The sequence below is a fragment of the Mesoplodon mirus genome, assembly GCF_964341445.2.
Source record: "Mesoplodon mirus genome assembly, chromosome: 16".
In the NCBI taxonomy this organism is placed as follows: Eukaryota; Metazoa; Chordata; class Mammalia; order Artiodactyla; family Ziphiidae; genus Mesoplodon; species Mesoplodon mirus.
In genome coordinates this window covers 26764138-26790695 of record NC_138992.1, presented here as the reverse complement: position 1 = coordinate 26790695, position 26558 = coordinate 26764138, and the positions used below count along the sequence as shown (strand labels likewise).

At 36.9% G+C, this 26558-nt stretch overlaps 1 protein-coding gene across 1 annotated transcript in view; it reads left to right on the top strand.

Annotated features, from left to right (window-relative positions):
- PKHD1L1 (PKHD1 like 1) overlaps positions 1 to 26558 on the top strand; it is a gene marked incomplete at its 5' end in the record, with an annotated part of 152794 nt that overhangs the window by 92697 nt on the left and 33539 nt on the right. Inside the window, 14 exons of the mRNA XM_082600825.1 lie at positions 621 to 1650; positions 3008 to 3199; positions 6549 to 6700; positions 7698 to 7857; positions 8416 to 8587; positions 12617 to 12705; positions 13050 to 13198; positions 14463 to 14592; positions 15012 to 15130; positions 17107 to 17236; positions 19062 to 19235; positions 23744 to 23847; positions 25163 to 25292; positions 26022 to 26143. Coding sequence (XP_082456951.1) covers positions 621 to 1650; positions 3008 to 3199; positions 6549 to 6700; positions 7698 to 7857; positions 8416 to 8587; positions 12617 to 12705; positions 13050 to 13198; positions 14463 to 14592; positions 15012 to 15130; positions 17107 to 17236; positions 19062 to 19235; positions 23744 to 23847; positions 25163 to 25292; positions 26022 to 26143 — 2853 coding nt within the window. The remainder of the gene's footprint in view (positions 1 to 620; positions 1651 to 3007; positions 3200 to 6548; positions 6701 to 7697; positions 7858 to 8415; positions 8588 to 12616; positions 12706 to 13049; positions 13199 to 14462; positions 14593 to 15011; positions 15131 to 17106; positions 17237 to 19061; positions 19236 to 23743; positions 23848 to 25162; positions 25293 to 26021; positions 26144 to 26558) is intronic.

Here is a 26558-nt window from a genome sequence, read left to right as displayed (position 1 = left end):
CAGAGGCATCTTCTGTATTAGCTTATTAGATCGTAGACCTATTGAAAATATAGCAGAGTGGTTAATAAGAGCACCAACTCTATAATTAGACCAGTGAGTTTAAATGAAACTTTGTGACCATGAACAAGATACTCTAAATTTCACTTTCTTCATCTGTAAAATGAAGCTTATGATAAGTGGCTACTTCCTAAGATTGTGGTAAAGACTGTGACCATGCATATACGACATTTAACAGAATATCTGGCACATGGTAAACATTCAAGAAATGTTTATTATTAAAAAATAATCAAAGTGAAGGAGAAAAGGAAGTCTTTTACTAGGTATTTTGCTGAACACGATAGTTTCATAACAGCAAGGTGAAAAAGCAGAAGAGTCGAAGATGGTTTTTGTTCATTCATTCATTTGATAACAAGTATGGGCTGTTATAGATTGAATAAAACAAGGTGGGTTGGGGGTCAGATAACATTTTTAAATGATAAACAGGAATAATACGGGAGTTATAAATGCATTAATAATAATTAATGTAAAAGTGGATATTATTTTGAAACAAGAAAGTATAAGCCAGGCAAACTCTGAGTCTGTGTGTATCACTAAATAGCTGTGATTTCTGGGCTTGACAGATATTCCATGCTGGCCAGGCATTCCGGTTGGGGCGATATCCAATACATTGGCACCTGCTTGGAGATTTACAGTTTAAATCTTATGTAAGAGGCTGTGCAATTCACCAGACCTATAACAGAGCTGTTACTATCCATAACACACATCACCTTCTGGTTGAGAGGAATATTATATATGATATCAGGGGGGGAGCATTTTTTATAGAAGATGGTATTGAACATGGCAATATCCTGCAATATAACTTGGCAGTATTTGTACAGCAAAGTACTAGTCTTCTGAATGACGACGTGACTCCAGCTGCATTCTGGGTAACCAATCCAAACAACACCATACGACACAATGCAGCTGCTGGTGGCACTCACTTTGGCTTTTGGTACCGAATGAACAACCATCCTGATGGGCCATCCTATGACCGAAACATCTGCCAAAAAAGAGTTCCTCTTGGAGACTTCTTTAATAACACTGTTCATTCTCAAGGTTGGTTTGGATTGTGGATATTTGAAGAATATTTCCCCATGCAGACAGGATCTTGTACTTCTACAGTGCCAGAGCCTGCAAGATTTAATTCACTCACTACTTGGAATTGTCAAAAAGGAGCTGAATGGGTCAATGGAGGTGCACTTCAGTTTCATAACTTCGTGATGGTCAATAATTATGAGGCTGGAATTGAAACGAAGAGGATCCTGGCTCCTTATGTTGGAGGATGGGGTGAAACCATTGGAGCAGTGATTAAAAATGCCAAAATAGTTGGTCATGTTGATGAACTGGGAATGGGGTCTGTATTTTGCACAATGAAAGGCCTGGTTCTCCCATTTAGTGAAGGGTTGACTGTATCTTCCGTACACTTCATGAACTTTGACCGTCCCAGCTGTGCAGCTTTGGGAGTGACGTCCATCACTGGCGTTTGTAATGAAAGATGTGGAGGCTGGAGTGCAAAATTCATTGACATCCAATATTCTCACACAACAAACAAGGCTGGCTTTCGATGGGAACATGAAGTGGTACTGATTGATGTTGATGGTTCACTTACAGGTAATGTGATGTTTTATTTCTGATAAAATACTTTAGAAATATATTTTTTGTTTGTGTTAACACAGAGAGTTGAACTGTCAAAGCAGACTCAGATGAATCACAGATCTTAACTGGTGCCAAACTTTCCTAATGACTTAAGGATATAGGTCAACACTAGGCATAGATGAGATATCCTTTTCTAGCAAAGTCTCAAACTATCAGATGCAGCCTCCAAATATGTCCCTTTTCTCCTGCATTTTCACTTTGGTTTTGAATTAACAGCAAATTTTGAACAATACTTATGGAATATTGATCACAGAAGGAAGCCATTTCATTTGAGAATGCCTCCATTCTGTACTCAGTTAATTACGCAGAGGAAACTGCTTACATGACTACCCAGATTCTCCAGCCGGTCATGCCCAATAAATGTATAAATTCCAGATTTATTTACATAAGCAACAGACTGGATGTATCCTGCTCAAGTACCTTAGAGGGAAGTAATAAGTCACAGGCTTGCTGTTAGCCTTTTTCTTTCCAATCTAAATTCTGAATTTGGAATTGATTCAAAGAATATGTGAACTCTAGTACAAAATTCAACATTCTTTGTAGGTTAAATCTTTTCTACCATTTTAAGTTCAGAGTAAGTCAAATCCTTTTGTAAATAATCATGGTTTCTAGGATTTAGCATTTTTATAAAATTTTAATGATAATGACTTGGCAAAATCAGATAGGAAGTGTGTCTGTGTGTGTGTGTGTATGATTCTGCATAATACTTTATAAGAGAGAGACAATTGACAAGTAAAGCTACAGATATTAACAGATATTTATTTTTGAAAGCCTTTGAAAGATGGAAGGTTCATCTCAATATTCAAACAGACTGAATTCTCAACTACAGTTGTTGACTTGTCTCCTGTTCTAATTGTGGCTTTAAGAGGGAGAACATTTAGGTGGTTCTAATATTCAGAGCTTTGTGTGATCTTTATTCATTTACTTAATTCAGCTTAGATTCTTAAGTTCGTTGACAGTCCATTGGTTGAGAGCACAAGCTCTGTGGTCAAACTGCCTGGATTTGCATCCTTCTGTGTGTCCTTGACCAAGTTACTTATCCCACATCCCATCCCGTACTTTGGCTCTCATGGGTGCTTCAGATCCCATGTTTCAGCTGCATCCATGATAAGCTCCCTGACAGAAGAGTCCACTGCAAAGCCTTTGTAGAGGTCCCCTTACCCCATGCCAAAAAAAAAAAACACCCAGGAACCTAGACTTTTAGATTGTACTCGTGGCACTATGGGTTATAGTAAATGTATGTTTTAGACAGTTTAGCTTTTTCGTTTTCTAACATGAAATAGGAAGTCGGCTGTTTGTGTTCATTTCCTAGGTCACAAAGGACACACCGTCATTCCACACAGCTCATTGCTGGACCCTTCTCACTGCAGTCAAGAAGCCGAGTGGAGCACAGGATTCCCTGGGTCTGTCTGTGACGCCTCGGTCAGCTTCCACCGGCTGGCATTCAACAAGCCTTCTCCAGTGTCTCTGCTTGAAAAGGATGTGGTTCTCTCAGACTCCTTCGGTAAGTAGAACACAATCATTTAAACCACTCATTTAAATATGTTTTCCTCAATTTTCGTCATCATCTTCTTGAGAACACTGGGAAAAGCATAATATTTATATCAGTCAGAAACCAGGCAGGAAACAAATATCACACCCCAAAATGGGCTCGTGAGGAGTATTGAAGAAACGCCTGGACCAGCATGACATTCTGCTGATGAAGGAACCTCCAGCCAATATTATGACAGATAGCAGGAAAGTTGACATAGTTTTAGGATCAAGACAGTAAAAATATACCATTTTTTCTGCCACTGAAAGCAAATTATTTTGATTATCTTTGCTGATTGAAATAGGATGGGGGAGCATCTGCTAGGTCAATAGCTGCACAGAGACTGTTGATTTACTGATTTGTTTCAGTAAAGCTAATGCACCTGGAACACCAGATGCGCTTGATATCATTGCCTGACTAGATTGCATTAATTTGCTGTCATTATTCATGATGCATCTGGCATATGCGCCAGCCAGACAAGCAAGTTAAATGGGGATATAGTAGTAGCCCTGATTCTCACGTCTCAGATTTTTCACTGTGGTGTTAATATCTGCATTTTCCCCCCTCAAGGTTTTAGAATTGCTTTTCTTTTATCTTGGTAACAGGGCAGGGGAGCCTGGTTCCTAGAGTGTTCACTCAGTCCTTCCTGCGTGATTTTCCCTCCCTCCATTAGGAATTCTTCCAGTTACTAAGTATATCTATTCTCATCACATCTGACCTGGCCTGCCCTGATTGGCTCGGATCTTTATATCATTCCATCCATCCATTCATCCACACATCCATCATCTGTCTATGAATTATTAGTTAAAATATCTATCTACAATTAATCCACTCTCATATCACTGTTCTGATAGACTGCAGATTTTGGAAAATAGGAAAGGCATTGATGAATCAAACATTTGCTATCAGATGATTCTCAAATACAGTTTTCTACATTTTCTGCATAAATCTAAATGATGTAGCTTCTTGATGACAGCGTTCCCAAATTTCCACATTTAATCATATTTACAAGATAGAAACTTGCAATTTCAAACTAAAATTATGTATCTCAATATAGGCCAAGTGAATTTTGAAAATGTGTAGCATAATTATACCAACCATACTATAACTGCTAAAATTATAGCTGGGTCAACTCCATCAGGACATGCTGGGGTTTTGGTATTCCACTCCATGTTATCAGATCCTCTTGGAAGGATATTTCTTGTGAGAATTTCAACTTCTGCCCTTCTTCCAAACAAAGTTCTATGCCTATTTCCACTATACATTTTGGAACTGGAGGAATAACCATAGATGAGCCAGTGGCCTCAGTGGACCAGGCATGAGACTGAGCAAAGATTCATTCTAGGGCCTGGCCTTCATAAGCTGCCACTCCAGCTGGTAGACCATGGTGCCACTAGGGTGTCTGAGGGTTAGAGTTCAGAGCCAGTTCAGAGCCAGAAGCTAACAACTCTTGGAAGGTCTGGATATTTCCTCTCCTTAGTATGCAGTAGCCTGATAAATGGCCACAGATTTCTCCCACTCAGTGGAGCTGCTTCCAGTCTGTGAATTGGCTTGGATCTAGGAAATAGGTAAGAGGTAGCAAATTTCCACTTGGGTAACTTGAATTAGATTTCTGTCCCCCAAGGTCTATATAATTTTTCTGTCTGCATAAGCCAAAGGTCACCTTAGTATGCTACCCACTATTCTCCTGGGGGAGCCTCTTTGCATTGCAGTGACAGAGGCTCAAGAGGGCATGTTTCACCCAGCAAGCACTTTTAAGTCTTTGCAGTGTCAGTTCTGCTAATAGCCGATGGACCAAAGAAGTCACCCAGTACCCACAGAGCAGGGAAGTCTATTCTGCCCTCAAGGAGGGGAGAGGAGTGGATATTTGCTGAATAATCCAAATTATCATGGTTCTTCTCATACTCTGCAGGTCTTCTTAAACTGTGACTTTTTAGTGCCTCTGGTCATGGGCTTTTCAAAACTTAATGCTAATTCATAAGCCAAAGAATTTGTTCCTCCTTGATATTGGAATTTGCTTTGCCTTATCCCCAAAGGAAAAGAATGACAGTTTATTTTGTAATCTTGCTGCTAGCTTCTTCCACCTAACTTTGTAAGGGAAGAGGTTGCAATTTAACATAAAATTCAATCAGAGATGAAAAGAAAGAGAGAAGGGAGAGGAAAAAATAGAATTAATTCATTAATCACAGATGTTTTTCTTTATATTGTGAGAGATCTTTTCAGATCTTCAAGTGAAGTTGTCAGGCATTCTCTCAAATTAAATTTTTTTCCCATAACAGGTAGTTCAGGTTCCAAGTTCATCATGCACAAAATTTAGGGTATCATGGCCAGTGTTAGAGGTAGGTCTACTTTAGTCTAGTTCCTTAAGGGCTCTGAATCAAAGCTTTCCATTCATACTTGCTAGGCTGATTTTTTTTTTTTTTTTTCTTTTTGCGGTATGCGGGCCTCTCACTGCTGTGGCCTCTCCCGTTGCGGAGCACAGGCTCCGGACGCGCAGGCCCAGCGGCCATGGCTCACGGGCCCAGCCGCTCCGCGGCATATGGGATCCTCCCAGACCGGGGCACGAACCCGTATCCCCTGCATCGGCAGGCGGACTCTCAACCACTGCGCCACCAGGGAGGCCCGCTAGGCTGATTTTGATTAACACAACCCATATAGGAGAATCTAATAAAGTTCAGGACTTATATTTGCATACTTTGCAGATCAAGGATTCTGAAGAATTAAGTTCTTAAAAGAATAGAAATGGAATTATATTTTAGATCAATGTATTTTAAAAATTGTATTGATAGGGGCTTCCCTGGTGGCGCAGTGGTTGAGAGTCTGCCTGCCGATGCAGGGGACGCAGGTTCGTGCCCCGGTCCGGGAAGATCCCACATGCCACGGAGCGGCTAGGCCCGTGAGCCATGGCCGCTGAGCCTGCGCATCCGGAGCCTGTGCTCCACAACGGGAGAGGCCACAGCAGTGAGAGGCCCGCGTACTGCAAAAAAAAAAAAAAAAGAAAAAAAAATTGTATTGATATATTTAAGCACTTTTGTCTTAGTGGTCATTATTGTCATCATAGTTCAATTTTATTTTTCGCTAAGGAATAAAGGCTCGATCTCAATTCAGAATTCCAAGTGAGAAAGCATTTTATGTTTCAGTTAAGTGTGATATTGAACAGTGGGGCCTTCAGGTAAACAAAGACGTTTAGAACATAAGTAATGAAATACTATACTGACCTCTTTAGAGACTTCCGTAGACTAGAATAATATTTACCTTTGCACTTGTTCATAAGAGAAGGAATTTTCTAGATGTAGAGATTACTGTGATTTATGTTCTATAGGCACAAGCATTGTTCCCTTTCAGAAGAAACGACTGACTCATATGTCTGGATGGATGGCTCTGATTCCAAATGCAAAGCACATTAACTGGTATTTTAAAAGTGTAGATCACATAACCAACATTTCGTATACGTCAACATTCTATGGATTTAAGGTAAACAAAGAGTTGCGTAATCCATCTTCTAATAATTTTGATTGCATATTACTCAAAAGCAGCCCACACACTCATCCTTACACCAACTGTGAGGCCCAGAATGCCCTTGCCTCACATACTGACCTGGTAAAGTCTGCACACTTTTCATGACCCATCCTAAATCTCAGAAGCAAGCCAAAAAAACCCCCCTCCTTTAAGAATCAGAAGTAAGCCATCTTTCTGCCACATTCCTGTAGTACTAAGCTTGTGCCCTGTTATTATTACCATGATAATAACTAACATTTATTCAGTGCTTATGATGTTTTGGGCACCAGTTAAGGGCTTTATTATTTGTATTATGAAATATAGCAAATACAGAAAATAACAGGCCGAGTCCTATATTCCCACCACCCAGCTCTATCTGAATCTAACATTCTGTGACTATGTACTTCAGATTTTTTTAAAGAAATAAACATTTTTAGGTGAAGTGGAAGTCCTCTGTATGGCTTACTCTGAAATCAGTCCCCACTGTTCACTGCTAATGGTCACCAGTATCCTGAATTGGGTGTTTTCATCCCTGTTCACTTTCTTCTACTTGTACTACATATGGGCAGCAAAAAAAAACAATACCTAGCACTGTTTCAAATGTTTTGAAACATTATAGAAATTAAATATTCTCTGAATGTATACATATATATGTATATGTGTGTGTGTGTATATATATATATATATATATATATATATATAGAGAGAGAGAGAGAGAGAGAGAGAGAGAGAGAGAGAGAGAGGGAAAGAGAGAAAGAAAGAAAGACTTTCATTACCTTAGTGATAGAGTTAGCGTTATTACCATAGACAGGTAAAATGTTAATAAACAAAATATAAATGCAAGATGAAAACCAAACTAAAACCAAAAGTTAAGTTTTAATATGGGCTTAATTAATTAATGTCATCAAAATTAGTGTATGTTATACAGGATATTAGCATATAAAACAAGTCACTTTTTTGCAAACTTTTATAGGAACAAGACTATGTAATCATATCTCATAACTTCACTCAAAATGCTGATATGTTTAATATCATTGATATGAGGAACGGCTCTTCAAATCCATTGAATTGGAATACTAGCAAGAATGGAGACTGGCACCTTGAAGCAAACACTAGTACTCTATATTACCTGGGTATGTATCCAATAGGCAAAAGTGATTGTTTTATCTATTGCTTCATCTAAAGGAGGAGAAAAATTGCTTAATGGGCAAATGTGTTATATAGTGCCTTGTATATAGCAGGATTCAATAAATGTTTGTTGAATTAAAGAATGGAGACTAAATTTACCCTGGAAGAGGCTTGAGTTGAATTAAGAGCTTACATTTTATGTTTGGAGGTAGCACCAACACTCATAATCGGCCCCAACATTTATTTCACAAAATTAGAGGAAATGAGTACAATGAACTATCATATATTTTGTTTCCATTTTTATTATTTAATTGTTTTTGGAAAATAAAAATATTTAAGAGTACAGTTTAATCGAGTTCTAAAATATTTGTTTTTGTCAAGGTATTTTGACTCTGCTTCTTAATCAGACATGTGCATTTTGTCAGAATTTTTTCATACCTATTCCATACATTTGAATTATACCAAGTTACTATCTAAAGAATATTTTCAAATTGCCATATTTTGTTTACATTCAAGTACTTTGATCATGATGTTAGTTTAAACTGCTTTTACTTCACTTTCAGTGTCAGGAAAAAATGACCTTCATCAGAGCCAGTCCATTTCTGGGACCCTGGATCCTGATGTGAAGGATGTTGTTATTAATTTCCAAGCTTACTGCTGTGTTCTCCAGGATTGCTTTCCTATACATCCTCCATCAAGAAAACCAATTCCCAGGAAGCGACCAGCCACATATAAGTATACAGGCCTTTTGTTCGTTAATATACTTCAATAGTTCTTGACAGCATCCTTTTCATATGTCATCCTGGCTGAGACACTGTTGCCCTCCTCCTGCACAGTAGGTCCCCAAAGCACTTCCACACTCATTGCTTCACTTGAGCCTTACAACCACCCTGATGACAAAATGGAAAAAAATCTCACAAAAATTATGTGTGAAAGTTACTGGGAATCTCATACTTGCAGAACGTTAGATCTGGATTTTTAGACCAACTCCCTTATTATATAGGTGAGAGAGCCGAAGCCTGAAGACCTTAAGTGAATTCCCTGAGATCACAAACTTCCAACAGCACCAGAAACTATGTCCTCATTGATCCAATGCTTTCTTAGCAGGTGGCATCTCTTTCTCTAGAATAACTGTCTTTTTGTGTCTGTGTATTGGAGTGTTTTTATTTTTATTATTTTTTTAAATAAATTTATTTATTTATGTTATTTATTTTTGGCTGTTTTGGGTCTTCGTTGCTGCATGGCAGGCTTTCTCTAGTTGCAGTGAGTGGGGGCTACTCTTCTTTGTGGTGTGCGGGCTTTTCATTGTGGTGGCTTCTCTTGTGGAGCACGGGTTCTAGGTGCGTGGGCTCAGTAGTTGTGGCGCATGGGCTTAGTTGCTTCGCGGCATGTGGGATCTTCCCGGACCAGGGATCAAACCCGGGCCCACTGCATTGGCAGGCGGATTCTTAACCACTGCGCCACCAGGGAAGTCCCTATTTTTTTATTGAAGGATAGGTGATTTACAGTGTTGTGTTAGTTTCTGGTGTACAGCAAAGTGATTCAGTTATATATATATATTTTTTTCAGATTCTTTTCCATTATAGATTATTACAAGATATTGACTGTAGTGCCCTGTGCATACTTGTTTTTCTATTTTATATATGGTAGCTTGTATGTGACAATCCCAAACTCTTCATTTATCCCTCCCCACCCCCTTTCCCCTTTGGTAACCATAAGTTTGTTTTCTATGCCTGTGAGTCTGCTTCTGTTTTCTTTTAATTTTAAAAAAATTTTTGGCTGTGTTGTGTCTTCGTTGCTGCGCACAGGCTTTCCCTAGTTGCAGCAAGCGGGGGGCCACTCTTCGCTGCGGTGTGCGGGCTTCTCATTGCTGTGGTTTCTCTTGTTGCGGAGCACGGGATTTAGGTGCACAGGCCTCAGCAGTTGTGGCACACGGGCTCAGTAGCTGTGGCTCGTGGGCTCTAGAGTGCAGACTCAGCAGCTGTGGCACATGGGCCCAGCCACTCCATGGCATGTGGGATCCTCCCAGACCAGGGCTCGAACCCGTGTCTCCTGCATTGGCAGGCGGATTCTCAACCACTGCACCACCAGGGAAGCCCTGCTTCTGTTTTATAAATAAGTTCATTGGTATCATATTTTAAATAGAATAACAGTCTTGGTCAAGTCTCGTAATACAACTTATTTAATTTTATTTCAAATATTCAATTTCCTAAATATATATTAAGTCTTGTAGTTAAAAATAATTTTTCTGTCTTTGAAACTTATAAAGTCCTTTACCTTTATTTCTCATATGAAACATAACTTTCTACTTTATATTATAGTAATTACCATACGTGATGGTACTAGTACACAACGGTACTAGTCTTTAAGACCATTAAAGGCATGATCCTGATTTGATGTATATTTGTGTCCCTTATGGGCAAATAATAACCATAAAAGTAACGATGGTGATGATAAAAGTTAACAATTAGTGGGCATGTAAGAGCCCACTACTGTGCATCAAGTACAAATCAATATTATTTATTAAGTGAATTACGATTTCAGAATATACAGATTCTGCGATAACATTGCACAAAAGAATAATAATTGAATTTGTTTATATATTCATTCAACCATTAAAAAATAGCACCTGTTATGTGCCAGGCACTGTGCTGAGCTCTGAGATTCAGTTGTGAACAACATAGATGTGGTCCCTGCCCCCATAACACTCACATTCTGTCTGAAGAGACAGATGCCAACACAAGCAAACAAACAAAAAGGTAAACAGAAAATAAAGCACATGAGTTTGAGTTGTGATAAAGGTTGTAAAGGGAATGGATAAGGGGCTGGGACAGAAGACAACATGGCAGGGGCCTCCTTTGGGTGGATGGTTAGGAACAGCCTCTCAAAGGAGGGGATATTCTAGCTGAGACCCAAAGGATGAGGAAGAGCTGGCTGTGTGAAGGTTGGGTTCGAGGCCAAGGGGACAACTTGGGCAGAGGCCCTGATGTGGGGAAGAGTGCGGCATATCCAAGAACTGAGAGGAAATCTGCATGGCTGGACCCTTGTGAGCAGGGGAGAGTGGCCTGGACATAGCATTGGAAATAGGTGGAAATCAGAACATTCAGGTCATGCAGGCAGTTAGTGTTAAGAAATATGAGAAGGCTTTAAATGTTTCAGCTGATAAGTGACATTACATTTTGAAAAGGCCACTTTTACTACTCTGTGTAACAGAGGGACAGTAGAGAAAGCAAGGAGGCTCATAAAAAGAGTCTAGAGAACTTCAGAAGAAATATGGGCCATAAAGGTTATTGGCCAAAAAGCCCTAGATAGCCTAAGGTAGATAAAATTATTCAATATTTACTTAATATTTATTATGACTCATTAATAGATTTAGATTGGTATAGACCAGGATGTGATAGAGGTGTGTGTTGATATACTACATGTATATGTCATAGGATAGGTGTTTTTCCTCTCACAATATGAGTTCTGCTCACTGGAAATAGCTATAATTGGAATTATTAATTGGTATTTTGCAAATAGCTATCAGTGAAAACAAACAGAATCTTGATCCAAAACTGGTACCTCAGGACTAGAATATACAGGTCTAGCTACACAACACACAAATGCTTAGTTTAAGAAGTACTGGGCCTTTTTGATCGTAACAGTGGGCAATTAGAAGAAGAACGTATAACATGTAGTATAGTGCTGCTGGGAATAAGAATGAAAGGCTTGAGAAAAGCTAGATGAACTCAACTATTGAATCTGCACAATCCTGATCAATTTATTTAGTTAGAGAGATACAACCTTTAAACAAACCTTCATTGAGATTGCATCATGAAAAATGTATTACTGTGAATCTAAATAATCCTAAATGATCGTTTAATTGCTAACCTCTCTTTTAAATCCATGAAGACAAAATTTTTATGACAGGATTTTTGATCAACAGATTTTTTAGTAATATTGCTTAGTAATTCAAATGTGTGATAAAAATATACTTTTAATGAAATAAACTGTATTGGTTATTTGTAAAATTCCTACATTAGTATCATAGAATTTTTAAACATTTTTACTAGGTCAGGAGAGCACCCCCTGTGAACATTTTTAAATGGGAAAATGCAGTCAACTTTATAATAACATTCTTTGTAACAATTTGCACTGAGATAGTTTCAAGCAAGCATAGTGATGGAAAGTGGAGACCGTCTCTCTTCCAACTGTGCTTTCCATATTTATTTCAATGTAACGTAACCTTCACTCTGGTTATAGACCTGCCGTCCTGCCCCCAGCCCAGCGGCTCACCCTCATTAACCCATCCTTGCCTATTCACAGACCATCCTTCCAGCCTTCCCTTCATAGAATCTAGCCAACTATATACCCTCCTGTCCCTTTCCCTATGAAATAACACCATATGTAAGGGTCTTTAAATGGACAAAGGATACATTTCTTTTCAGTCTTCCACCATGTGAAATCTTATAAGGAAGTTAAGTTATTTACATTTTAGACAAAATTAGGGTATCACAATAAGGATTTAGTAGGAGAAAATGTGATTTGGATTGTGGGTGGAAAGGAAGTTTTCTTCAATGGAGAAAAAACTATATATGTAATTGTGTGTGTTGAGTACCTTACTAATAGCGTACATTAGCTTGTCTATTTACTGAAATTAGAAACTATCCAATTTGCATTCTGTTATCCCTAAAACATCTAGAATAGTGCTACACTCTAAGGAGATGCTCATTAAATATACAGAGATAAAACTTAATGGAAATACTTCTTTTCTCTTTTCAGCTTATGGTCAAATGATTCTTTTTGGCAGTCATCTCGAGAAAATAATTATACCATACCTCACCCAGGAGCAAATGTCGTTATTCCTGAAGGTAAATGCATAAATGTAAATAAATAAAATGCTGTGTTTATACCACAATAGTTAGCAGTTAGGGTAGATACCTTTATGCAGCACACCTTGGAGAAAGAAAATGTGAAGAGATGGACTCAATTGTTGTGTCCTGGATGTCAGACGTCGCTTCTGGATTTTATGTGGATTTAAACCTGAATATTAAGAATAATGGATTTTCTGAGAGAAACAAGAATTAGTCATTGTGTGGAAAAAGGCTCACGAACATCAAAATTAGGACTCACTGATAGGGCTGTCAGTGTTTTATCTATAGGCTATAGTCTATGGATTATGTTATATTCCTTATATTAAAGTCTTGTTTTATAGGAACATGGATTGTGGCAGACACAGATATTCCACCAATGGAAAGACTCATTATTTGGGGGGTTCTAGAATTGGAAGATAAACATAATGTGGGAGCTGCAGAGTCTTCTTATAGAAAAGTTGTTCTGAATGCTACCTACATATCACTGCAGGTAAGAGTGACAGTCTTATAATTTATACGCTTATTAGCCAAATGCTAAAATGTTGGAGATTTACTAAGCAAATTATAAGAAAGCATATGCACCTGATGTGATTAAAACACAACTGGCTCTACCCCAGGAAATGCAAGCCTAAGTTCAATATATTTCTGCTCTCCTTTAAATATTAATGACACATTCCTAAAGCAGTAATTATCATGCTACTTTTTAGTGTGAGGTTTGCTCATTTTCAATCCTTCAGAATATCTGTATTATTATTAGGTAAAGCTAAACTCACAGCTTGCTGCAACTAACAGAGAATCCACTGGAGTTCTGAGGAAAAAATTAAAAGATTTCAAGCCTTTTTTTTTTAAGAAAGCAAACAGTATTTCTTAAAATGAATGGATGTAGATGGGATTATGAAAACCAGGAGCAGACTAATACAAATATTTCAGTTATTTGGAATAATCATCTCATTCTCTCATAAACCTCAGATGGTCTTGAACATGTAATAGTTTAATCAGTTTAATTGTTGTCAGTCTTTTATTGGTGTTCATTTAAAAGAATAGCTTAACCAAAAAGCTATTAAGCACCACTAAAAAATAAGTGGGAGCCTTTCTTTCATAAAACTAGGCCTTTAATGCTTTAAAGGTGTGTGGTATTTTGGTTAGATACAGAGCTTAGAGGTAAATTAATGCTACAATTGAATCCTTACCTCACTGTTTAATAGTTTGGTAACAGGTTACGTTATTTGACTTCTTTCAGCATCAGTTTTCTCACCTATGAAATGAGAATAGTAATTCCAATTCATGGGTTTAGTGTAAAGGTTAAATGATATAAAATATGTAAAGCCTTGCATGTTATGCCTGGCATAGAATCAGCAAGCATTTAGTAATAGCAATTTTTTTTAACAGTGATGGCTCATGAATAACATAGCTTAGATATAAATAGAAGAGTATATTTTATATATGCTGCATTATTTTAAAGTACAGTGTGATCTGTTCAAACAGCTCTAGTTTAGGTTTTAGGAGGTCTCAGTTTCAGGTCCAGTTCTGACAGTAGTAGATGTTGAATTTGACCTTGGAAAAATCATTCAAACTGCCCTTCCCAAAGTGGATGGGTTAAATTAAGGTCACTTCTAGTTACAGTACGGTTCTTTGTAAAACAAAAATTCATTCATTTTTACTAGGGGAGGCTACCAGTCTTCCTAATTCCTTTTTTATGGGGAAATTTTTCCTGCTCAGTTTTGAAGTATTAACAATTTTCTGCTTCACTGCAGGGAGGTAGATTAATTGGTGGCTGGGAAGATAACCCTTTTAAAGGAGAATTACAGATTGTTCTTAGAGGGAATCATTCTACTCCAGAGTGGGCTCTTCCAGGAGGACCAAATCAAGGATCAAAGGTCCTAGGTATGTGTTTCCAGATACCAAGAGTCATATTAGTTTTTCAAATCTACTTTAGAACATGTAGCACTAAAAGATTTGTTATGAGTTCATGATGTTATGGTTTCAGAAGTTTTTACAGACACTGATTTGTAGTAACAGGTTATAAAAGTTGCTGAGATTTTAAAAAATTAAATCATGTCACATTAAAATAGATACAGATGTGCATATTTCCAAAATGTAATTTATTGCAACACTAACATTAATGAATCACTCCATATGTATATTGTTTCTCTAATCTGGTTTTCTTTGTAACCTTTCTTTTATATAAGCAATAATATTGTTCAGTCGCTTATTAAAATATATCTACTAACTGTTTCATTTTATACTAGCACGTAACTCAGTTCTATGCAGTGAATAAATAGGAGTGTGTTTTTCTCCTGTAGGGGTGTTTGGTGAGCTGGATCTTCATGGAATTCCACGTTCGATATATAAAACTAAGCTCTCAGAAACTGCAGAGGCAGGTTCCAAAGTCCTCTCTCTGATGGATGCTGTGGATTGGCAGGTAGAGGAATTACTATGTGGTGGAAAGTGAAAACACGCCATGGGTCAACTTAAGGTTTCTTCTTTATTCCAATGGACATTTATTTTGTCACATGATTAACCAGAAGAGAAATGTATGTTTTGCAATTAGCTTGCACTCAAAAAGCTGACTTGATAGCAGGCATTTAAAAATTGTGGTGTCAAAGGTTCTTCAGAACATATAAAGAACATTATGTATCTATTAGTTATGAAAGGAAAATATGAAAGTTTGGGGGTAAAAATATTTATTTACAAATTCTTGCGAAAACAAATCCTGATGCCCAGTGATATTCAAAATATGCCTGAGTTAAATAAGAGATTTTGGTAAAATATGAATGGTGGCAATTCCGATCTCTATTACACTCCCAGGCTTGCATAGGCCACAGACTCACATGTTTTACAAATATTCTTTTTAATGCTAAAGGGTCAAGGAAATGGATGGATTACTTTTCCGGGCTCTCAGATTTCAGCCAGTTCCTTTCTGCTGAGAATAAGCTATAAGGTCACAGAACAAAGTGAGGCTTAGTCTGAGTAAATGAATACAAATCATCAAAACGTATGGGGTTGGCTTTCTTAATGTAGTGTAAAATCAGTAAATAGAAGGATTTATTGAGAGTTATTATAAGCTACTTACAATATATTCGCATTTGTGATAGTTGAGGTGTGATTTTTAAAAGGTGATTAAATGATTTAAATATCCCTATAGTTTATTCAATTATCATTTATTAGTATTTATCCAGTTAATATTTTCTGCATATTATTTATATAATTAATATTTAGCCTAATGTCAGACATTTTCTAGGCATAGAGGATTCATTTGTGAAGAAATTGGTCAAACTATAGGGGAAATTGCATTGAAGTGGGAGAGGCAGGCACTAAATGAACAGATACATGTGTGTTATTTCAGATTATAATCTTTGTGATGAAGGAAATAAAACAGGTATGATAGAGACTGCCATGCTAGAGGGTGGCCGATAACATTAAATAGAGTGGCCAGAGAAAGCCTCTCTCAAGGGTATGACAGGGTTCAGGACATGCTACCCCAAAATATGAATACTTTAAGGGAAGAAATTTCTGCACGTGCAGGAAGGACTTTCTGGTTTTCCCCTGAAGCAGGTCACAAAACCTTCATGTGAGAGTTGCCCTCCTTATACCCAGAGGAAAGAGACATCCTCAGCTCTGAAGACAAAGTGACACAGAGAAGAATCTGAATGGTCAACCCTTGCTGTTTCTCCCAGTTTCCTACACTTAGCTCATACCCTATCACAATTTTCCTCTACTCTCCACTCTTCCATAAAAATGCTCAGGTTTAACCATTTCTTCAGGGCTTCATTTCCCATGTCATGTAAAACTTATATTGAATAAATCTATATGCTTTTCTCTTGTTAATGACTTTTGTTACAGGGGTCCCAGCTGAGAACTTGAAAGGGTAGAGGAAAAAGTTCTTTTTCGTCCTCTGCAAGTACTTTTGAGCAGAGACTTGGTTGACAAAGAGGAGCTTGTCATATATGATATACAGAGATTCTAAGACTTGACCTTGCGCTGTCACTTATCTCTGCGTTTCTTACCTTTCAGGAATATCCAGTGATAGTTAACTGTGTAAAAAAAAAAAATCTGGGGGAAATTTTTTAAGTCTTAAGAATATTATCCTGACCAATTTTTAATAAAAATATGAATATATTTGCTTTGATATATCTAATTTTAAAAATGTATATCACCTGTGATTTTATTAAGTGACTGAATTCAACTTAAGGAAATGTTGAGATAATTCAAAATATAGAATTCTTGCTATCAAACAAAAGCATATTTATTTTAGAGGCCTAAATGTATGATTTGTTCTCTCTGATAATACCATGGTTGTAACCAATGTAAGTTAAATTAGAATTATTTAATAGTTATTAAGAAATATAAACCTATTTTTTAAATTGTTCTTGAATTTGGCACTTGAATTTTTCTAAGGAAGGAGAAGAGATTGTGATAACAACCACAAGCTATGATTTCCACCAGACTGAAATTAGAAGTATTGTTAAAATCCTGCATGATCACAAAATTCTCATTCTCAACGATACCCTTTCCTATACTCACTTTGGTAAGTCGCTGTTCTTTAACCAAATAGATATATAATGAAAATATCTCGAAATATTCACAGTTTAGTGCTCTCCTCTGTAATTACAATCATTTGATAAAACATCTCAGATTTTTAGAGGAGCATTTCACTTAGATTGGCAGTGGTACCCAAAGGATGCTACTGTTTGTGTGTTGCCTGCAAAGAGTCCCTGCTGTGTGTATTAATTCATTCAGTAACTATTCAGCAGTGACCATTACATTCTATGGGATAAGGCTGACACTTTCTGTTTTAGGCAAGCTTCTAGAGATTCTTACGCACACTGAAATTTGAGAACCCTTGATCCAAGAGCATCTTTGTCCTGATTTGTTTCATTGACACATTCCTCAGCGGTAACTGCACTTAGACAAGCTGCAGCAAACTGGTAAAACTCTAATTCTCAAGGAAAGAAGGAATTAATCAGAATCAACTGAAGATGATCTTTCAACTTGTAGGATCAGGGCTTTCCCAGCACCCCAGCCTTTCCCCATTTCACATGCTACCTTCATCTGAATCCCAGGAAGTGGAAGCAGACAGGAGTGTAATGTTAGAAAAGCCATTCAGATACTTCTGATGCTCCTGAGAACTACAGCTAAGGCGGCATTATGCACTGGTGGATATCAGACCTGCATGACAAAGAAACTTAAAAGAACTTTTTAAAGCAGTATTTTGATAGAAGCACATGTCTATCATTCTATATCACATATCTTTTTCTTTAAGTCAAAAGAAAAAGGTTTCTTTGAAGAACATTTTAATTGTAAAATAGTGTTTGAAGTTCAACAGTATAGGTTCTTTCATTTAAAGTACCAAACACTTCTCTCTGTTTGAAATGTACTTGCTTGTCTTAAAGTTTTGGGTAAGACTTCTAGAAATGCAGAATGTAATTTAGGTTCTGTTTGTTTGTTTGTTTGTTTGTTTGTTTATGGCTGTGTTGGGTCTTTGCTGCTGCATGCTGGCTTTCTCCAGCTGCAGCAAGCAGGGGCCACTCTTCATTGCGGCGTGCGGGCCTCTCACTACAGTGGCCTCTTCTGCTGCAGAGCATGGGCTCCAGGCGCGTGGGCTTCAATAGTTGTGGCACGTGGGCTCAGCAGCTGTGGCTCGCGGGCTCCAGAGCCCAGGCTCAGCCGCCGTGGTGCACTGGCCTAGTTGCTCCGCGGCATGTGAGATCTTCCCGGGGCAGGGCTCGAACCCGCGTCCCCTGAATTGGCAGGCAGACTCCCAACCACTGCGGCACCAGGGAAGCCCCTAGGTTCTGTTTTAAAATTATTAAGATGTAAATGTACAGACTATGTTTGATATACTACTACATATTTATAAAGAATTGTAGTTGATATAAAATATATCACAGGAAAAGAGGAACAAACCAAGGTTTAGGCATCAGGAGAGGTAATACCTACGTATTGCTGACTGTCTACATGGCCCTGGGCAAGTTCATTTACTTCTCTATCTCATTTCCTCATCTGTTAAAATTACAGTAAGCTTCCCAACTTGTCTCACAAGAGTGTTTTTGTGTATAATTTGAAGTGTTTGCAAAATACCTATGAAGCAGTGACTTTGTAAGTGCTGATTATAATAACCTTTTTGCTGTAAATAGGAGAAATACTTTTGATTATATTTATTTTATAAATAAAAAGGTATAATTTCCGACTGCCATTTGTGTACATTTAAGCGTGTAACTCTATAATCAATTCATGTATTTGTGTTGACTTTTGGTATATTGGAAAGTTACATGGTCTGTGAGCTGCAAAGAAACTAATAAAGACAGGTATTTCTTAGTGTTGGTAATAATCTAACTGTCCTTCCGCTGCAGCTGAAAGATACCTTGTTCCTGAAACCGGTCAGAGCTACACGTTAGCAGCTGATGTTGGGATACTGAATAGGAACATCAAAATACTTGGTGAGGATTATCCAGGTTGGCTGAAGGAATCTTTTGGTGCACGCGTCCTAGTCAGCTCATTCACTGAAAATACGGTGACATTTAAAGGTTAGTACAAATTCAGTTTATTTTTCTAAATGAAATATAGCAGGGTCTCTTCTGTGTTTAGTTCTTAAATAATCCTCACTCCTTTATAGGATCATTGTGTTAAAAAACAAAATCCAACTGAGGAAATTTTAAAGATCTTCCTGGCTTTATTCAAGGATTCATGAATCAGGCAGCATCCAATCTAGCTGATACAAAGGAGCGTCAAAGAGCTGTGCAAAATAAAAGACTTTTATAGGCAGAAGGGAGCAGGAACAAGGTAGTTTTACTAGGCAAAAAGAGGATTGGGGCTTCCCTGGTGGCGCAGTGGTTGAGAGTCTGCCTGCCAATGCAGGGGACACGGGTTCGTGCCCCAGTCCGGGAGGATCCCACATGCCGCGGAGCATCCGGAACCTGTGCTCCGCAACGGGAGGGGCCCCAACAGTGAGAGGCCTGCGTACTGCAAAAAAAAAGAGGATTGGTTATTGCAAGGTTACTTCCCGTGTAGGGGGCAGAGGTTTATCAGGCAGATTACCTAACCAATGCTGATCGGGCAATTCGTGATGGACTGGTTTAAGGTTCCATTTCAGGAGAACTGAAACTGTAATTAAGTCTGTTTAATGATGGAGGGCTTAGCAAAAGTGACTCCATTTTGGGCCTGATGTCTTGTTTTTAACACATGGAAAAATAAAGGCTTGAGAGGGATTATGCAGTCAGGTGCCACCCTCCAGAACCAAATTCCTAACATTATTCTACTAATTTTATCTTTATAGACAAAATAATTATCAAATTAACAATGACCTTAGGTAACAGCTAGCCCAGCCTTGCCCTCAAACAGAAATCGTTTCATAACAAGCACACTGATCTGTTATTTTTGTTTGAAGGAAAATTTCAAATATATTTCAAAGATAGAGAAATGTATAATATAATGCTTATCATTACCAATTACCACAAGTATCAACTTTGGCCAGTCTTGTTTGATCTATGAGCTCACCCACTTTCTTTAAGACCACCGATTATTTTGAAGCAGCAAGCACATATTTTTTAAGATATAATTGACATGTAACATTGTGTAAGTTTAAGGTCTACAATGTGTTGATTTGATACACTTATATATCAATGTGATTACCACAGTAGCGTTAGCTAACATCTCTATCATGTCATATAGTTATTATTTTTTTGTGTGTGTGGTGAAAACAATTAAGAGCTAGTCTCTTAGCAACTTTGAAGTTTATAATATGGTATTTTTACTGTATCCCTAAGCTGTACATTATATCTCCAGGACTACTTATCTACTAGTTACAAGTTTATACCCTTAAACAGCTCCCTATTTCTCCCACCCCACAGGTCCTGGTAACCACCTTTCTACTCTCTATTTTTATGAGTTCAGCTTTTTTAGATTCCACATATAAATGAGATCATACAGCATTTATCTTTCTATCTCTGACTTATCTCACTTAGCATAATTCCTTCAAAGTCCATCCATGTTGTCCCAAATGACAGGATTTCCTTCTTTCTCACTCATGGCTGAATGATATATGTATACACACAGTGGAATGTTTTAGATAGATAGATAGATAGGGAGGTATCTCACGTCTTTATCCATTCATCCATTAATGGACATTTAGGTTGTTTCTATATCTTGGCTATTATGAATGAAGCAACCATGTATTACTTCATCTAGAAATATTTCAGTGTGTAAATCTAAAAGACTTCTTTAAAAACAGCTCTAAGAATCAGATTTTAAAATGTTAGTAATAATTTCTAAACATCAAATGATTGTTCAGAATCCTCCAGTTCATTCCTTCTTTCCCTTCCTTCCTCCCTCCTTCCCTCCTCCCCTTTCCCCTCCCCCTCCTCTTTCCTTCTTTCTTTCCTTTCCTTCCTTTCTTTCTTTCCTTCTTTCTCTTTCACTGTCTTTGTTCAAATCGGGGTCTAAATAAGATCCATGTTTCAACTGGTTATGAATCTTAAATCTCTAATTCATTTCTCTTTCCTTGCAATTTATTTATAAAAGAAGTTAGGTCATCTGTCCTATAGGGTTTCCAATAGTCTGAATTTAGTGATGCATCCCTAGAATTTAACTAGTCCCTGCCTCCCTTGTATTTTCTATGCATAAGTAGCAAATTTAGAACTAGCAAATTGACCAGACCGGGACTCAATTTTTAGGCAATAACTCCTCATAGTTGGTTGTTATTTTTCCATTAATAGGCACATAATGTACGTTGTTTTTCCTTTTGTGATGTTAGCAGTTATTAATTATCATTGCCTGGATCTATTGAATCACTGAGGTTTAAAATGGTGATATTTTAATTCTACTATTCCCTCCTCATTTATAATCTCAAATATTTCTCTAAAGAGAAGCTTCCCCAGACCACTGTTTGACTACCCTGAAGGATAGTTTAGATAGAAAAAATGTTTGATTCTTTCCTCTTATTAACTAGTTTTCAAAACAATGAGTTGGTTGCCAAGCATCCTCCAAAGGTAACAAGGAGTTTTTGTTTTGTTTTGTTATTAGTATCATTATTAGTTCCATGGATTTAAACATATTTGCTATGTTCTAATCCATTGTGAACGTTAACCTCATTGATACTGAAAATGCCCTCTCGTTGACCTTCAGAACCTTTTCATGTTGGTGCCTAAGTCCTCCTCCTTATGACTGTTTTTTTTTTTTAATTACAAATTTATTTATTTATTTATGGCCGTGTTGGGTCTTCGTTGCTGTGCACAGGCTTTCTCTAGTTGTGGCGAGCGGCGGCTACTCTTCGTTGCAGTGCGCGGGCTTCTCATTGTGGTGGCTTCTCTTGTTGTGGAGCATGGGCTCTAGGCACGTGGACTTCAGTAGTTGTGGTGCATGGGCTCAGTAGTTGTGGCACAGGGGCTTAGTTGCTCTACAGCATGTGGGATCTTCCCAGACCAGTGATTGAACCCATGTCCCCTGCACTGGCAGGTGGATTCTTAACCACTGTGCCACCAGGGAAGTCCCTGACTGTTTTTGGTTTTTTTTTTTAGCTTCTTCACTTTCTGATATGACAAGCACATGTAGTAATTTTTTTTTTCTTGCTGAGACTGGGAGTAAGTTCTTCCTCCAAGTAACCCTGGTTCTTTTTATTGGAAGCTGGTGTTTCAATCTCACAATCTGGGTACCAGGAGTAATCCTCTATTCTTGACTTGAACTGTTTCAGGAGGGGCTCACTTGGTTACAATACTGCCTATTCCATTTTGCAACAGCTCTCATTTTAGAAAATCTTTATATTGAGCAAGCAGCTACCCCACTATAACTTCTACCTACTGGTCATAATCTGCCAACAGAAGCTTAACTGATGAGGAGAATAGTAATGATGATCATAAAGTAATACAAGATTCCAGACACTGTGCTAAGCATTTAACACATATTATGTCATTCAGTCCTCATAGTATTATGGCATAAATATTGTCCTCTTTTTAAAGATAAAGAATTAGATGATTAGAGGGATGAAATTATTCTGATCTTGGATACTAGTCCATGTTGTTTCACTTAAAGTCCCATGATGGACCCTATTCACATGTCAACCTTTCCTTGCTCCAATAAATTATTTTGTGATGTAAGTAAAGAAAATGCGTCTATGGCTTTTGTAGGCCCAGGGTCTATAGTAATCATTTCTTCTCTGTAGCTATCTTATTAATCTTATGTTCTCCACCATACATCTAATAGCTGGCTCATGGATTTCCAGACAGGATTTTCCCTTCTAGTATAAAATAACTCTTCTCCAATGTATTTTATTAGATATCAGTTTTTGAAACAAGGAATACCCTCTACTGTATTTTTACCAGCCATGAATCTCTGTGCCTCAGTTTCCTTGTATAGAAGACAGGAATAATAAAAGTTCCTAAGTCACAGATGTTGTGTGAGAATTAAACCACACATTGCCTGTTAAGCACTTAGTACAGAGCTTGGCACAGAGTCATGGCTCATGGATTGTTATTGCTATTCGTAATAATCTATGAAATTGCCTTTTGTCACTTCAGTGGCACTTATAACAAACTCGATCAGCAGATACTTGGCAATGCATATTCTGGAAAAAATTATGTAAACATTATGTCCTTAACAGCTCTTTAGAGCATCAAAATTGAAATGTCAGGTAAATTATAACTTGTGCCTCATGCCATGCATTCTCAACAGGGACTGTATCACTACCAACAGGTGAAAATTGACTCTTGGGGGAAAAAAAAACGTAACCAGTTTGTGGCCCTCCAAAGGGCCTCCATACCTTGACAGATATGTAGTATATCTGTGGTATTAAAATGTCATGGAGAGGGAACGCTATTCAGAAAGAGAAATGTCTAAAAAGGTTCTTGTGAGGGGCAGTAAAAAAACAAATTCAGAAACATTGCCTTATTTGGATTAAAAGGGCAAAGAAAAATGAATACAATTTTCATGAAAAAGTTGAAAACAAATTTGTAATTTGGAAAATTACAAAAACTTTAGTAGTTTTTCAAAAATTTTTATTCAGCTTCAAGGAAAAAAAATGTGTAACTCTTTTCCCCACTAGGAAATGCAAGAATAAGTAATGTGGAATTTTATCACAGTGGTCAAGAGGGCTTCAGGGATAGCATGGATCCAAGATATGCTGTAACATTTCTTAACCTGGGACAGGTTTGTACTTTGTTTTTAATTTTTGCATATACCCAAAATTAAGTATTTTCATTTTGATTTGATTTTCATTTAACTTTACTAAATACCCATATCTTGGAATTGCTAAGACTATAATCTAATATAATAAAACTTTCTTAGATGTATTTCCCATTAACATTTTTAGACTGCAACAGTATTTGATTCCAACCACTTTATGCATTATTTAAGGTCAGTAAAAAAAAAAAAAAAAAACAGAAAATGGAGCACAAAGGTGAAAGAATTGAAGATCTATAATAGTATTTCACATCTCTACTTTACTTTACAATGATCAAAATATTTCCAAACAGTTACTATTAAACAAAGTGAGTGTTGCTTAAATTTCTCAAATGAAAAGCATGTCTGTATATCCATGCCTCTGTCAAAAGTGGGAAAATAAATATGCTTAGAGGGCTGCTGATTTAAGAAAAAATGAGAAAGCATATTTCTTATATAGAATTTGAAAAAGAATAGATAGATGTATAACTGAATCACTTGGCTGTATACCTGAAACTAACACAACATTGTTAATCAACTATGCTCCAATATAAAATAAAAATATGAAAAGTAAATAAAATAAGATTAAAAATATATATATTATGGAGGGGAGATAAATTGGGAGTCTGGGATTAATATATACACACTACTATACATAAAATAACAAGGACCTACTGTATAGCTCAGGGAACTATACTCAATATTCTTATAATAACCTATAATGGAAAAGAATCTGGAAAAGAATAGATATATATGTATAACTTAATCACTTTGCTTACACTTGAAACTGACACAACATGGTAAATCAACTATATGTCAATAAAGATAAATAAATAAAAATTTTAAATCATGTAGGTTTGGAATTGAAACCCCTAATCTACTCATTGACTGTTTCCTACAGACATTTGAATTGTAACCCCTGCCTTGAGTATCAGCTTCCGTGGTTAAAAAAAAAAAATCCCTGCTCATCATATAATAAACTGTTCTGAAAAATAATTTTTAGTTCCTTAGCATTTTATAGGTAATGATAGAAATATAAATGCATAGAAAAGCTCTTGAGAATTTTTAATTCACATTTAAAATAAGCATTTATTTTTTGCTCTTTTTAATCATAAACCGAAGATATATGGAAATTCCCCAGGATTAAAAGGTCTGCTGGGAAGTCATCTTCTTTCATGGAATGTAAATTGAGTATTTTGTTTATCAAGATTTGTTTTCCAAAAATCACCTACTTCAAATTTTTTTCTTTAAATATCCTTTAAGTTTGTTTCTAAAATGTTCACTGAACCCTGATGTTTTATAGATTCAAGAACGTGGCTCATCTTATATTCAAGGCTGTGCTTTTCACAGTGGCTTTTCCCCCGCAGTTGGTGTATTTGGGACAGATGGATTGGACATAGATGATAACGTGATTCACTTTACAGTGGGGGAAGGTAATATGATAATATTTCGGTCCAATAACATGTCTTCTGAGACAGCCTTATCTGCAAACTCTAGAGCCAGGGTGCCCCATTGATCTTTCTTCAAGAATGGAAATAAAGGGTCTATGTTTGTGCTAACATGGTAATTACTAAACTGCATGTGGCCATTCAACACTTGAAATGTGGCTAATGTGACTGAGAAACTGGATTTTTAATTTTAATTGTACTTAATTATATCACTTTACATTTAAGTAGTCACATGTGGCTATGGCTATCATATTGGACAGTACAGCTCTAGAAGAATTATTTACCAGACCATGATCTTATGTGAGTTATTTAATCACCAATAGTTTAAATTACTGACAGTTAACATACTTCTCACATATAAAACAAAAAGGTTATTCACAAATATAGATATTTAAAAAAAACATATTTGATTTGATTTAGGGGGTTGTCCTTTCTTGAATATCAGTCTAAAGCATAATACAAATTCATTTAAGGTGTATAAAATTTGTGTGTATATTTGTTAAAATCTAAGGTGGAGCCTGTGAACCCACATATTTAACAAAAGATTTTAATTCAGGTAGTCTATTAAAGAGGTAGAGTATCAAAGAGTTCAGAGGGTTCACTCTAAAATCAAAAGGGTTCGTTTGTCAGGTTCAAACAAGAAAACTAATTTCATGGAAGAAATGAAAGACATTCCCTATAGTACTCATTTGGGGGACTTTTCTTTTTTTCCAGGCATGAGAATATGGGGGGATGCCAACAGAGTCCGAGGAAACTTGGTTACACTTTCAGTTTGGCCAGGAACCTATCGGAACAGAAAAGACTTGAGCTCAACTCTCTGGCATGCAGCAATTGAGGTAGTGTGAACAAATTTAAAATTATAAGTAGACAAAATTATAATTTGTAATTCCCTTATTGAAGATTATAGTTTCTGTAGAATTTGTAAATCTCAAAATGTCACTGAAAATGATTTCTTCCTTAGATAAAGATTGTGGATAAAGTGAGCTGATTAAAGGAGTAAATGAACTTTCTTTAAAGATGTTGTGAGCTCCAGTAGCCATTGGGTTTTTCTCTGTGTTGATGTCCATTGTTTTAAATAGTTCTCTTATTTACTTGCTTCTCCAACATTAATTATTGCTTTCAAGTTCCATTACAGGGTCTCTCTGCTTCTAATTGACTGAATGCCTTACACATTTTACTATTTAACTCTGAATTTAAATGCAAAATTATAATGATAGACTATAAAATCTCTAAAATCCATTTCTCATCTAA